Below are 15,445 nucleotides of genomic sequence, written 5' to 3' on the forward strand. Positions count from 1 at the left end.
GAGCTCCCCTGCCTTCCCGTGCTCCTGACTCCTGCCTGCCTGTCACAGCTACTCAGAACAAGCTGAAGTTGGGCTCGCACTGTTCAGGACTTGACTCCCTCTCAGCCACCTTTGCTCTGCTTCTTCCCTCCATCCATCGATCATCTCGATGACTTCATTGTGTTTTCTCTTTGATTTGCTCGGCTTACATGCTCTTCAAAAGGAAATATTCGAGTACCATCAGGATGCCATTAGCAGAGTAAGTATCAGTTGTTACAGTTACGAACTGAATCCTCACCAGGTTTGTGCAATGCAAACCAGAACTGGTGACTGATTTACCGGTTGTGTGCGTGAGAGATTTACTTTTAAACAAATCACATGCCGGCGATGCTGCCACCTTGCATTGGTACCGACGAGAGATCTGATCGTCCGGCGTGTAACGGCCGGCCCAGCCTGACGGAACAACTCTGTGGCGTCCACCGTTCAGGAATCTGGTACTCCGACTACAACAACTACTACATGCCAAAAAGATGAGACAAGGTTTCGACCTTGACAATGGCGTTGGTGTCTACAACAACAACGAAGGGACATTTTATTTGTTCAAGAAAGAAAAAAAACACAATGAAGGGACATTGCCCATATCGGTGGTTTAGGGAAAAGAAAAGGTAAGCAAATTAAACAAACTGTCAGAGATTATGGACGGAAACAAAAGCCCATTGTCAATTGTCAGTGCAGCAGATGCTTTGCTTGTACTTGGGTTGGATTCGATGTGACTGTTCCTCTCCCTTTCACCGGCTTTACCTTTATCTTTTTACGTGCACATCGCTGTTGGATTTGGAACAGCATTTCTTCCTCTCTTGCTTTCGCTTTTCTGCTGGTTGTTGTTTCTGTGCTTGGAGCAGCATGACAGCAACCGTGATTCTGAAATCCGTTTGAGAACAAAAACTAGTGGCAGATTACTGTGGAGAAAATTAGTTAAAGATAACAACTTGTACATCACACTGGGTAGGCAGGCCACGAGGTGTGTTCACATGCTACTAACACAGTACTTGGTTGACTGAACATTATAAATTAGTCTTGACATGGATGGCAGAGAATCAAAATAGTAGCAACACTTGTTTCTTCTCGGATGGAGGTAAGTGGCAGAACACAGAAGCAACGAGTCAGAACTCCCGATCTGAGCCACGATTCTGAATCTGAATTGTGGACTTTTACGGTACATCCAAAGCAATAAAGATCATCCAACAAGAACCGAGTCATGATTTAGATTGTTAGCGGAGGTAATTGTACCTTATATTTATTAGGTATCAAACTCCAAGTTTACTCCTGCTATATCTCACCAAAGTAAAAGTTTAGATGTGTTTGGTTATTTAAATCCTCTCTCAGTTTAGCTCTATGAATACGTATAATCTTAAAAAGAAAAATATATTTTTCGTATCTACTGTTCTAGCCTGTCTCACCTCGGGATATAAATATACGGTCTCATCCTGACTCGGGAGTGAAGCTGGAGCTTCGTTCAACATCCTGCCCCGACGGATACAGGCTCTACATCCGCTTATGTAGACGGATCTATTTATCAGTGTCATAAAATTATCTTCATGCAAGTAATCAATCATAATATCAACTCTTGTATCCGCTCATACAATCTTAGATTCAGTCAATTAAACTAAAAATCAGCTCAGTCTATCCAAATAGATACAACCAACCGCTCTTTTTTTCAACAAATATGACTTCGCTCAGCTTGCTTCCCCTCGGTTTGCTTATACGATACAACTCTACGAAACCTCATCTGGAGAACCAAACACACCCTTTCTTTCAGTGCATCTCTGGTCTTCAGTAGACACTATGTTAGTACATGCGTGTAGTGGTGTGAGTGTATGAGTACGTATATCTGCTTGCTGTACTGGGTTTCTTAAAAACTAATATGGACCATCCAATTCCTTCCATCAGAAAATTTAGATTGGCTACTAATACTCTTACTCCCACTAGTATTATGAGTATTATTTGGAAGTAGCATGAGTATTATAGGGATAGTATTGGAAATAAAAAGACATGACAGACTAGTAATTATGTGTATTTAGTAGGCCAAAAATCAGTAGAGGAAACCATTCATTTCTTTTATTTTTCTTTCTCATCCATAGGGATGAAAGCAAACGGGACGTCCGAGTTCGATATGTTTTCTATATTTTTTCTGATTATTTTTAGATTTTTGAGACTTATGTGAAAATGGGACGAAAACGGTTTTACTATTTTTCCGATCGTATTATCGATGCTTTTAACTGGGAATTTCTTGTTTTTTCAATTGAGAATAAACTTCACAAATCATAATGTAGCCCACAGGTCAAGTCCAGCCAGCCAGCCCAAATATCACCCCTATCTCAAACTTCACCTAAACCCCAGTAGCCCAATCTTAGTTGGTTACTGACCTACCGATGTCGTTCAAGTTCCTACGCCAGCGTCACCTCCAACCCTAATATTTGTGTGACTATATGTTGCGTCGAGTACTCGAGTTACAACATGATGGTTGTTTTTCAAGTTGAGACTTGTATGGTATGAATTATTTTTGTTTGTGTGAATTAATTATGTGTCGCGCCGATGTTTGAAGTCATAATTCTACGGGTTGGTGTTCCCAATTTGAATTATCGCTTCTCGACCGATACCGGCGTGTTTCCATTCGGATTGATTCTTTTTTTCTATCCCAACATTTCCGAGTTCATACCCGTTTCCAGCTTACTCATTTTCCATCCCATTTTTGAGAAAAAAAAATGTAAAAATGAAAACAGTTAGGGGTTTTTTCGATCGTCTCCATCTATTTTCATCCCTACTCATCCATGTAGCATGGCCAACGACGTGAAGCGGATTGATGGGGGTAGCATTGTGCAGGAGCGCATGGCGAGAGGCTTGGCGGAACCCTAGGCAACGCAATGCTTACAACAGATCAAAGTAGCCAAGTTGGGGCTCATGGCCATCTTGGGGAAGCGGGTGATCCATTTAGGGTGACGATGTGATGCTGAGGTGTCGGAGTGCGGCGGAGCGGCGCTAAGACACAAACGCGTAGTGGCTACAGGGGCGATACATTGGACGGCGACGTGACGATGGGGATGTAGGCCGCGAAAGCGTTGTGGACATATGATGGCGTCATAGAGGAGGGGGTGGGATGAATGAATAGGGCACAACTCCGTCACCTCACAATGGCTCGGCACTAGCACGATTGGTTGCGGAGGAGGTTGGTGGACGACACCTCAATGTAGTGTTAGCGGGGAAGCGACGACGGTGGTGGCTGGCGAGGGCTTGGCAGCGGCGGTTTACTAGGCCATGTCGATGGTGAGTGGAAGATTAGGGCACAACCACATTGTTATGTTAGTGGAGAAAGACCAAATCAGCCCTAAATGGCACAATTAGTAAAATTCTCACGTAACATGACAATTACTAAATACCCTGATAAATCGACAGCTAGATTAGATATATACTGCTCCCCACCTCCCAGTAGTATGGAGTACCATAAAGGTGCTCATCTGAATTTGTATTACATGGCAAGAACCATGCTCTTCTAATGATGCAACTGCCCTACCTAACAGCCTAACTAAGGTGGATGATTAAATGTTAAGCTTGATTTCTCCTGATTTGTGTAGAAATTTCTATCAAATGAGTGCATGCAAAGGGAACAGCACAGTGTGCCATTTGAGAAGCAGCAGCAGCAGAGACGATGAAAATTGGCTCCGGTATCATGGCAATTCAATGCATGAAAGAACATTGGGAGGAGAGATCACTGGCTCACAGCCTCACACAGCATGACTCCACTCAGCTAGAGACCAAAAATGGGTGTCAAACAGTTATACTTCCAATAATAATTTTACAATACCATGGGGAGAGAGAGAGGTGTATCACGTCCATCATTTAGGCAACAAGAAGCCATTAACAAGAGCTTAAGGACCAGTGGCCGACCTAGATTCAAGAGCCATGCATACAGTACATAACATATCATTTGAGAACATGCAATACAGTACATAACATCCATTTGAAAACAGCAACGAGAGGGACAAACTCTATGATGAACATCAAATAGTAGCTCAGTGTCTCAGATGAGGTGAGACGGAAAGTACTTCCTTTTTTTAGCAATACTTCCTTTTTGCCAATGGGTGCATCAAACCATGTCATGAAATGATTTGAAAAATAAGCAACAGTGACAAATATGTCAAAAGAATGATGCTTGAGCAGTTTAGTGAGGCATGCAACACCAGAGATTTCAAGGAACAATGAACAGAGCAAAGCCATCTTGGAGCATAATGGTGGGCGCCAATCTTTGTCACACACAGCAATGAGTACAACAAATGCATGCCTCACTGAACTGCTCAAGCACAACAAAAAGAGACATGATTGTAGCCATGCAAAGGCTCTCACACACCCATCATTCCTCCCTCAGGCTACGAACAATTATCCTAAAGCTAAGTATCATGTCTCTTGCAATAATTCAATAGCTTGCATGAGATACACCTGCTAGTTTGACAGTTTCTAAAAGAAAAAGGGAGAATAAAATAACATATGGTGTTTGTTGACACTGCAAAGTCCAACTGAAAGAAAAAGAAACAAATTTGAAGCGATATTTTGCTAGGAGAAACTAAGAGGCTAAAGTTGGATTAAGTGTATAGTTAGCGACATGGGCTGACACTTTTCCGTCGACATAATGGTCGTCTTTGGATGGCTAGCAGCAAAATTGCCCTATATCCTGCAACAACACAGTAAAAACATTGTTAACTAATTCAGTTTTTTTTACAAAAGAAAGGAAGTTATAGCCAGATAATTGAGAAATTGTACTTTTTAAGTTAGTATTTGCACATTCTTCCTTGAGTATCTGTCATAAAGGATGCCAAACAAACAGACTATTAGGTTTCAGACCATAATGATTCACAGTCAAATCTTAGACCCTAAGCATATCTCAAGTTGGCAAACAGATTGTCAGGAGGAAAAATTATTTAATCATACTCACATCTGATCATCTAATGAGCTGAATCTGGAACCCTACATATAGAACATTTGACCGATCTCCTAACCTGCATGAAGTATCTAGAATAGTAAATAATAGTGAATACAAGTCAACCCCTCGCCAAAAAGAAAAAGGAAAAGAAAAAGAAAACGAATGCAAGTCAACATTTCTATGCCTCAATGCAACCAGAACAAACTGCAAGTTGTATTATCCTTGGAATTTTTTCAGTGACCAGGAGAAGTTAGCATACCTTACATCTTTGCTATAAGTAAAATCAGTAAAAGTTTATTTCTCTGTGGCTCTTCGAATGCGGCAAAAGTTCTTCCACCTCAATTCTTGAACTGAAATAGCCCATATTTCTTCTCCTCTGGTGTACAATTTCAACCTCTGCCAAGAAAATAGTGTACACGGGCCTGTGGTCGGAGAAACGGGACTCTCCACGAACATAAGACAGCTGATTGAGGCCGTTACCATACCAGAGAATGCGATCACACCTGTTAGTTCATAAGAAAGATATAAAAGGAATGAGATCCTCAGTAAGAAAATTTACAGTAAAATGTAGAAGTTCTATCTATATTACATTAACTAAAGAAACCTACCATGCTGGCGTTCTCCTCTTTTCTTTGGGGTGAATGCCCTCTCCGGCATACCGATCTGAGTTGAATGAATATTTGTATGTGGGTGGAAAATAGATCCTTCCTTCTTTCCAGCCCTGGAAAACTCGTCCATATCTTTGTTGCATTCGAAGCTGTTTCATAAGGAAACTAAAAGGTTTGAGAGTAGCCTTTGTAATATCACAAAGAAAAAGGGGACAGAAAGAAGGGATAAAAACATAAAATGCATTTTTAAGCCCTTTGCTGTGAAACAACTAACTCCTCCCATTTTGTTACTTGCTAAAGTATATTTCAGAACCTTAACAATTGAACAGCCTATTGCAATAAAATTGAAATGAGTACTATTAAAAGAGCACTGCGGATTACCTGATCTTTCTCCAATAATTGCTTCCAGTTATGCATTTCCACTAGAGCTTTTGCTGAACAATACGATAGTGCAATCCGATAATTCAAATCTCCAAGCCATATAATACGACTGCAATTTGTATTGAGGCGCACAACCAGTTATTAGGCAAGTTTGCATTTGCTTCTATATTAATATGCTGAAAGACACAAATAAGTCTTACTCATGCTCAAGAATTGTTTCAGGTGACTTAACGTCACCAACAGCATGAACCCGTGGGAACCTGGTCTTTCTTAAAATTTCCATAACATCGGAATTCCTACGGAGCTCATCCCCTTCCTTTTCCCCCGAGGTCAAATGACAACAGATGAAGCAGAAGCTTGTCTGGTGCAAAGACATGCTTATTGAAATTGAACCCTGCAATAAAGGGAGGACCTTACTACAAGAAATTTACAACATATTGACAATGACTAAAATGTCTACAGTGACAGCTGTCTACATTCTTATTGATTCTATAATACCTTATTTCCAAGATAACCCATCAATCCTCTGCCCACACAAGAAACTTTTAAGTTTCTCACATCATCTCTTATTTCATTGCGCACCCAAACTGTGAGAAATATGCCAACCATTTGTTTGCTGGCAACCAAGCAATACCTGAAGAGCCACAGATATTTTTAAAGGGTTAGTTTCCCAGGAACTGAACAAGCACAAAGATATGGAAGAATTGAAATAAAAATTTAGAAAGAAAAAACACTTTAGGATAAGTTGTGTCAGATTCAACTAATAAATGTTAATATGTGACAAAGCATTCACAATACCTAGAGCTGTTTGATTGCTCATCATTTTGTTCATAAGGCGCTGATGCACTGTAGCTATGAGGGAATGGTGAAAATTGTGCAGCATTGCTCACTTCAACATCTATGTTCTCCTCATCTGGTGACCCAGGGAATCGCAATTTTCCATCAAAATCACTTGGTCTGCCTCCCAGGTTGACCGGGTCACATACACTAAACCTGCGATCCAGCCTTGGTTGTGGGAACATGTAGTCCCCATCCATTCTTAAACTACGGCTGAGGTTGTGGAACGATCGACGATGGAAGAATGAGAGGTTCTCTTGCCTTCTTGCAGAACCCTCAAAATCAGCATCTAGTTCTACAACCGGGTCAAGGACCGGTGAAGGAGTGTGATAGCCACCACAGCCACTGGCTCCAGGATTCTTATTCAACGACCTCCTAATGAGGGACACCCACTTCTTGGCTGGAATATTATCTTCAGTGCCAAGAACGTTTCCAGCATTCAAAGGGACAATCTCCTGAAACCTACCAAAGATTGAAACATCAAATTAACTGAAAAGGCTCAAAATCACCACCGTCCAAATCAAACTAGCTTGAAGGACCCAACACATACCCTAATACATAGATATCCGCAGGAGGAGAAGTATGGAGCCATTCATCTAAATTCAGCCCCCTTGGTGGAGACTTACCACCGACGTTCCACGTCGCAGCAAAGATCCTACATGCAAATGGACATGAAAGAATGATCTAACAGATTCCTTTAGCATATTGTTGCACAGTCAAATTGCATGAAACCATGAACTACCTAATAGCAATATGGACAATGATAATGATTGAAGGACAGTAGATTCCATCTAATCTACTAAACTGAAATTTTCAAATTACACAACAGACATGATGGCCCTCGCAGTAAACACACATGGTTAATCAGTTACCTGTAATCTTGGACTTCAGTCAGGCGTGCTACATCGAAATTATTCCTCCCTCGGCGAGCACGATCGGTACTCCGCTTCGATGATGACCGGTCTACAGGCCCACAAGGAACAACAGGCAAAACAATCATATAACTTGGCAGAAGAAAAGAGCTGATGCAGAACAAAGATTTAAAGGAGCTTGATAAAGTGGAACTCAGCAGCAAAACATATCAGTAGTGGGGAAAGAGCTGCATCTCTGGAGCTGCAGGAAGAGAGGGGGAGGGGTGTGGTCAAAATGGTTCATTCCACTGTACCAGGTCTGCTTTTCTTGGCCGTGCTTGCACATGCTTCGCTAGCTGAGCCGCTAGGCCTCAGCGATCCACCGCCACCATCCCTTCCTAGAATGGATCACACGGCCAGTTGAGCACAAAAGAAAACGAAGGAAGCAAATGTAAAGGGAAAGGTGCTTGCTTTGCTCGTGAGCTCTGATGAAATCTCTATCCCATTCAATCAGAAAGTAGAAACATACACCACAAAGAATGGGATAGATATGAGAAACATACAGATAGAGGAGCCATCCAAGCAACATCGAACAAAATTTGAAAAAAGAAACGTATGGTAAAAAGGCTGTTGGTTGGTTGGGACCTTTTAAGAGCTTGTGCATCACTAGATCAAAACTGGAAACTGAAATGCACTAGCAGATATCTATGAGTAGCAACAGAAGTGTTTGATAGGGACAGGTCACTTGGTTGCACATCTACCTTTGAATCGAGACTAGGAATTTAATCTGGATAATTACAAACACAATAGGACATTAGGATAACCCCAACCTCAAGCAATGAACTTATCTTGGATCAGGCATGTTATTTCCCCAGACCAAACAGCAGCAGCAAAGGTAAATGATGCCATTTGGGGTTGGGATGGGGCTCTCTTAACTCTTAATCTCAAAATAAATGCAGAGAAATAAATAAATCCTAACAAGAAACGGGCTGCAACTGCAATTACTCATGTTCGAACAGCCAAAACGATGCATTAACCATACCTTGGCCGGCATCGAAATCAGCATGGAAGTCCTGCGCTTTAGCCCGGATGTTGAACCACTTCCTCACGAGGGACTTGGACCATGAAAGCTACACACATGAATAGGAAAAGGAAAGGAAAAGTGAACAAATCACAATGGAAAGAACATCAGCTAGCTGATGAAAATACAGCTCAACATGAACATCAAGATGGATGTAGCGATCTATGTGATCAAGAAGAAACCATTAAACCAGCTCATAATACCTTGCTCTTCTTGGAGCTCTCTTCTCTCATTGTCTCATAGCTGCTCCTCGCAGGGCGCTGCCAGCAAGAGGGATCTATCTACCCGGCCGCCACCCCAAGTCTCGACTTTGCAGCAAGAAACCTCAAATCCAGGATTGAATCGTCCCCAAAGGCGGGACTTTTACCCGGGATCCTCGAATCTCAGACCAAGTTAGCCGCGAACAAGGATCAATCAGCCGGCCGACCGATACGAACCGGGTCAAGATTGGATTTTTCGACGGCTGATGCACGAATCCTTCAGCCAGTGGGAGCGGAGCCCAAGAATCTCCCCTGCCGGCACGGCAATGCAGCTGCCGCCTTCCTCCCCGCCACCTTAGCCTCCAGGACGCAGGAGGTAGGATTCGTGCAGTACCAAGCCCTACTACTTGTAGCCTTGCAGTACTGAGATGATACAAGGGAGCTGGGGAGCTAGGACATGGGATGGCAGAGGAGGAGGACAAGGGGGACAACGAAATGCTTGTGTGCAGGTGAGAGAAATGAGGGTGGTGGAGGAGAGAGAGTGAGGTGCGGACTGTGCGGTGAGGCTTCTTGTTTGTGTGTGCTCTCTCCTTTTGCTGCTCTTTTATCCCTCTCTCCTTGTGCTCTTTTATCCCTCTCTCTCCTTGTGCTCTCTCTCGCACTGCTTTGCTTTGGCCTTCTCTGATTCTCTCTCCCTCTTGCTTTTCTGGGCCTTGTCGCCCAAATCCAGGGAGGAGGAGAGGAAAGGGTGGAGGGGCCAGCGAAGCGCAAACGCAAAGCTGTGATTGGTGAAGCAGCTGCAGCAGGGAGCACAAATGGCAGTGGACTCGAGTGGCGTGGACAAAGCAGTTTGCTGCTCGCCCCGAGGGCAATGCGGGGAAGAAATAAAAAACAGTTACCAAATTTTGGGATTTCTTTGTATGCCATTTCCGGGAAAAGAAAAGAAATTTGCGAATATGCCATGTGCAAGCTCACGTTGCAATTATGCTGTTCCGGTGAGGCCTTCTTGTAACTTTCTAGCGGCAATGCTTGTCACATTTCTTTTGACATGGTATATGATCGATTCCGTTGCTTCTAGCTAGTGCGCCAAACGTGAAATCCGTTTTATTGCTCGCAATTTGGGGTAAACATACACTATAGCAAAGGCTACGAACTGCAAGGAATATCTCTCACGATACGTGATCAGCTGTGCTTTCTAATAATATTGTCTACATTTGTATTTGCACTAAATCTTAAAAATATGCTCCTTTGAGCCACGAGATATCTATATTCTCGTCCTGAAACACGGTGCAAGAACCGGAACCATTCTCTAAGCATGTGTCCGTTAGAATGTCAACAATACTTTAGGCTTACGGCATCATTTAGGACGCACGAATTTCACAGAAAAATAATTTAATTTTTAGGAAGGTCATGAAAAAATACACAATAACATCACAGGAAACAATTCAATTCCTGGTAGGAATCGTAAAAACCGTCACATTTCAAACATATTATATCATTGCAATCAACCACAAGAATACGTTGCCATCTTCCTATCAAAAAAAACTATGACATTGCAATGGTAGCCATAGAAACCCCCCAAACCAGCAAAGACACGTCTACTACGTTGGACAAAGATCCTCTAACGTCGCGCGTCGTCACTGATATGTGAAACTAGATTCACACATCAACGACAAAGTCATCATAACGTCGACATCATGAGATCCAGATCCTACTAAGTTAGCTTGCTACTCACAAAAACACTGTTACTGTACAATGAAGAGAATTGGTATGCGCACCCCATGGGTCCCATGTGAGACCCACACGTAGTTGCCCTGCCCTCCTCGATGGGTCTCAGTGCAGTGACTGCGCACCCTGGCCCGCTCCCTGGCAACGGTCAACCGGTCGTGTGTACTGCTGGACGGATTCGGTCCCGTCGCCCCTGCTACGATAACACATGATAGGAACCGCACCTGCGAAACGGACCACTGAAATGTGGGGACAATGAGCTCGTAGACCCCACGTGTCAGTGAATGATAAGTTGGCAGGTAAGGGTACTTGTTGGTTCGGACAGAGAGGTTACCTTGCTAGTAGGGGTCGCGGTAGTTAAAGCGAATTAAAGTGCGTAAAGATTGGTGAGAGAGAGGGAAAAAAAAAGGGGGAAAGGAGATGTTGAATGAATCTTGGTTATAGTGACGAGCCGAGCCTTTTTCGACAAGTACAGTAGTTCAATACAATTGAGTAAATTTTAAAAATATATAACTATTTTGATATATACCGTAGAAAACTATAACTTTTGATGTTCATTATAAAAATCTATAACTATTTTGACACATGTTAAAAAACTACAATTTTATCATAATAGACTCACCTATCATCCTCTCGTAACATGTGAACTCATGATTAATCCTCTTATTACATGCTATAGAGGATGATATGTGAACATATGGTGAGAAGTTGTAGTTTTTTTTAACTAAGTGTTAAAATAGTTATAGGTTTTTGTAATGAGCATCAGAAGTTATAATTTTCTGCAATATATGTTAAAATAGTTAATTTTTTAAATTTACTCAATATAATCTAATCGCTGTTTAGATTTAATTTTTTTTTTCTATTTTGCAGCTAGTCATTTATTTACAGTATAAGATAACGGTTGGCTAAGCCTTAAACCACATTGAATTTTAGATACTGCCTCCACCAATGATCTATATATGTGTACGTTGGGTGATTGGCCTTGGAGTGCAGGGAAAATTCTTGTTGGTGTAGTAGTTTTATATTAAGCTATATGACTATGCTATAATGATATATCTTTTGACAAAATAAAAACAAATATTTTCTTTATACAAGTACTTTACATAGGAATATATTGATTTAGACACTAGAGGCTACTTATGAAAGAGAGTGAGAGGGATAAGATGAACAAGGTGTATCAAAGACTAAGAAGTGATTACTATGAAATTTTTCACTAATAAGAGGTGATGATTTAATAACAGACTACATGGTGCATAAAATTTCATTTATAATATAGTGTGTTATTTATTTACTTTAAGACACTTGCAATTAGTTGTAATAAAACTAGGTTGTGTGTACCATTATTTGGTGCATATGACGTAATTGTTTCCGTTATCTAAAATTATATCTGTACGATCAGCGATGGGGCAGGCAGACAGTTTTTGTCGCGTGTCCATGTCTAAGAACATCGCACGATCGCAATTCCTATATATGCGATGACACGGCGAAATCGACTGCACTGCAGCCGTGGATCGCTGCTACTTGTCAAATCACATCCATATCATCTCACATGAGATCACAGTTACAGCGAGTGCACGTCGCAGTGTTTGACGGTTGCCTTCAACCTAAACGAGTTGCTTGCATCATAACAAGAGATTAATTTTTCGATGGGTATTGCGAGAGGCGAATTAAGAAAATTAACCATAACTCAATCTCAGGTCGCTCACGAGGTACATGAGTTGGTACACCAGTTGAACTGCTGCTGATCACGGCGGCTGGGTTTTAATTTATATTAGCTCATGTATATACCCTATCGGGTTCACGATGCCGTCACAGCTCAGGGTTTTTTTTTATCGGTAAATAAAGAAATTTCCGTGTCACAGCCCCAAAGAGAAGAAAAAGGACGCATGCATGCACGTACGTACGTGCACACACACTTTTATACGCCACAATATTATTGATCGTTGCTAGTGTATAGCTATGCATGCTTTCCCATAAGTTCATGTCGTTAAGCTGACCAGCAGTGGCATACGTACTCTCGATGATGATCGAGTCCGTCTCTATCGATCGATTGGGGTCCGGCCGGCCGGTCCCCTACGCGCCCGGGAAAAGATAGTACGTACGCAGTTATGAGCAGTGAGGTAGTATGGGCTTGCTTGTTTCTCTGCACGAATTTGTATGCATGCATGCATGAACCCTCTCTCTCTCTCTCTCTCTCTCTCTCTCTCTCTGCAGGTCGATCGAGTTTGTTGCCGGCACCACACGGGCGTGTTCGGACTGCGATCATTCGGCGTCGTCGATCAACGTAGCTCGTGCTGGGTAATTCTCCCGCCTTTTCAAGCTTGCACTCACCTTGCAACGGACGGGGAACACAATCGATTGATTGCATATACGGGACCCATAGCTGACATGCATGTTGGACCCACCTGCAAGCGTCCTAAACTTAGGGAGGGTTACAGTCGAAATAATACAGACGATTTTTTATAAATTAAAAAAGGCTGACATGTAATCGATTTGACAAGTGAAAACAGGATGGAGAAAAGAACAAAGAATCAAGAGTCACCGGTTTAAATCAATGGAGAGGAATTGGTCTGCATCCATGTTGCAGCACACGATAAGGTTGCCGTGCATCCTGACGGTGAATATACACTACCGCATTCAGGCTCATCTCACATACGTAGTAAATTCACTTGGCGCTAAATTTCACAATAAAATTTAAACACATGTTGAATTTGAATCACACATTGATGTCCAAATTTAAGCACAACAATGAATTTGAACACACAAGAGAATTTAATTTAAGAATTGATCTTTTTATTATGCACAAAAGAAGGTTTGCATATGTAAACTAAATTTTAGCATATTACCTACACACTACACTATCCTAGCCTTCTTCATCATCATAGTCGTTGTTGATGATCTTTTCCATTTTACACAAAAGAAAGACCAGCACACAAACGATCCAGATTACACAAAATCCCTATCCGAAATAAAAAAAGATGCTAAATCTGAATAGCTAATTTTGGATTAGCATGCATGACCAACACACTAATGCTAATCTAGCCTAATTTAGCTTATGACGCTTAATTAGCTAGCTGGCCATCGAGCACGGTAGAGCGACTGATGGCGAAAAAGCCCGGAGGACCATCATCATTGTCGTCCATGACGTCAGCGTGTGGTCCAAGACGCCAGCGTGGTCCATGAAGTCGGTGTAGCTCTCGGCATCGGCACGGCCCGTGTCGTCCATCGCGTTGCTATCCTCCTCCTATTCCTTGTTGTCGTTGCCCTCCTCTGGTTCTTCCTCTTCCTCCTCCTTGTTGGAGCCCGATGGCATCTCCTCCTTGTTTGAGCCTAGTGGCAGCGGAGAGCCCTCTCACCACATGTCGAAGTTGTCATCGGCGCTGGCCTCCTCTAGCTTGATTGGGAGCTTGGAGTTAGTCTCCTCTAACGAGACATCCATGGTCACCTTCTCCTCCACTTCTGACTCTGATGGCCAACTAAGTGGAGACCATGGCAGGCCTGCGTGCAAAGGAGATGATAGAGCGAGCACTTGCCATTAGCTGAGGCAGTGGCGGAGGAGCTCGCGGCAGCCAGGATTGGGAGGAGAGAGTAGAATGGGAATGTGATTAGGTTTTTATGAGGTTTTTTGGTAGACAGAGATAGAAAGAGAACTGGACTGCTGATGGAAACTTAATGGCTCCCGGTGCGGGAGACGAAGTGCTTTTATTTCTCACATATGGTGGAGACGAACTATGTGAGAGGTGCTTTGCCCTTTGGTATCACCACGATTATAGAATATTCCACATGGTTTCAAAGTGGGCTTATATTTAATATTATCTAAGATAGATTCCCATTAGAACGTTCCGGCCGTATAACTTATCTCAAATACTTTCTAATTGGATCGTAAAAAATAATTTTTGTCACACAGTTCCAAAGAAATCACAAGAGACAAGAAGTCTAGTATAAGCTTTTTTTAAGCAGTGATATGTCATGCCATGATCTGACTAGACATACCTGCAAACAAGACATCATATAGGGCCCTTTTGGTTGTCCACATGGCTCAGTTTGGCTCATATCTAGTAAATCAGGTTGAGTTTAGTTAGGCTGGTGTCGGTGTATCAGGAACCGGGGGTCCCCGAATCCCGAGGCCGAGCCAGCCATCCGCCACATGGCGCCATCCGCCACATGGCGCCATCCGCGGGATCTCTCCTACAATATGAGAAAAGATTAAGCCCCGGGAGAAGGCGCTTGGGGCCACAGTCAGTGGTCCCCAAGCACCCCAGTTCCCCGATGATCCACGGAATCCAAGTACCAGGAAGAAAGTGCTCGGGGATGTTTACGGTCACCCTCGAGCACCCTAGTACCCCGACGACCAGAAGAGATAAGTTCCGGGAGAGAGTGCTCGGGGCTGCGTGCGGCAGCCCCCGAGCACTCGGTTCCCCGAGGGTCCGTACAAGAGTGCTCGGGGCCGCGTGCGGCAGCACCTGAGCACTCGGTTCCCCGAAGGTCCGTACAAGAGTGCTCGAAAGAGAGTGCTCGGGGAGGTGAACAGTGCCCCCGAGCACTCGGTCCCCCGAGGACAAGGAAAGGTATTCTCGGGAGAGAGTGCTCGGGGAGGTGAACAGTACCCCCCGAGCACTCGGTACCCCGACGACCCCGAAAGGCCCCCGAGGGGTCCGCCGATGAGGTGTCAACCAGTCAAAGGCCCGATGCCGCATTTAATGAGCGTGCGTGGCCTGACGCCTCCAACTGCTCCCGCCGCGCTCAGCGTCAGTCCCTGCCATGCTTTGGCAGAGAGGCGTGGGGTTATTAATTGCACGGGTCCC

At 43.2% G+C, this 15,445-nt stretch overlaps 1 protein-coding gene across 2 annotated transcripts; it reads right to left on the reverse strand.

Annotated features, from left to right (window-relative positions):
• Positions 1 to 4,143: 4,143 nt before the first annotated feature.
• Positions 4,144 to 9,682, reverse strand: LOC133891561 (type I inositol polyphosphate 5-phosphatase 4-like). Of its 2 annotated transcripts, none has more exons than XM_062332287.1 (14): positions 8,916 to 9,682; positions 8,674 to 8,761; positions 7,946 to 8,029; positions 7,653 to 7,743; positions 7,331 to 7,435; positions 6,742 to 7,242; positions 6,442 to 6,577; positions 6,144 to 6,337; positions 5,944 to 6,052; positions 5,563 to 5,711; positions 5,219 to 5,457; positions 4,967 to 5,030; positions 4,795 to 4,831; positions 4,144 to 4,705 (listed from the first exon to the last, which is right to left on the reverse strand). In XM_062332287.1, the coding sequence occupies exons 1-11, from the start codon at positions 8,943 to 8,945 to the stop codon at positions 5,238 to 5,240; spliced, it is 1,707 nt and encodes a 568-aa protein (XP_062188271.1). In that variant the 5' UTR covers positions 8,946 to 9,682; the 3' UTR covers positions 4,144 to 4,705; positions 4,795 to 4,831; positions 4,967 to 5,030; positions 5,219 to 5,237. The 2 variants fall into 2 exon arrangements, with proteins under 2 accessions (XP_062188271.1, XP_062188270.1); XM_062332286.1 differs by having other exon boundaries at positions 4,147 to 4,705; positions 5,214 to 5,457; positions 8,916 to 9,681.
• Positions 9,683 to 15,445: the final 5,763 nt, after the last annotated feature.

This window comes from Phragmites australis, chromosome 14, assembly GCF_958298935.1.
Source record: "Phragmites australis chromosome 14, lpPhrAust1.1, whole genome shotgun sequence".
Lineage (NCBI taxonomy): Eukaryota > Viridiplantae > Streptophyta > Magnoliopsida > Poales > Poaceae > Phragmites > Phragmites australis.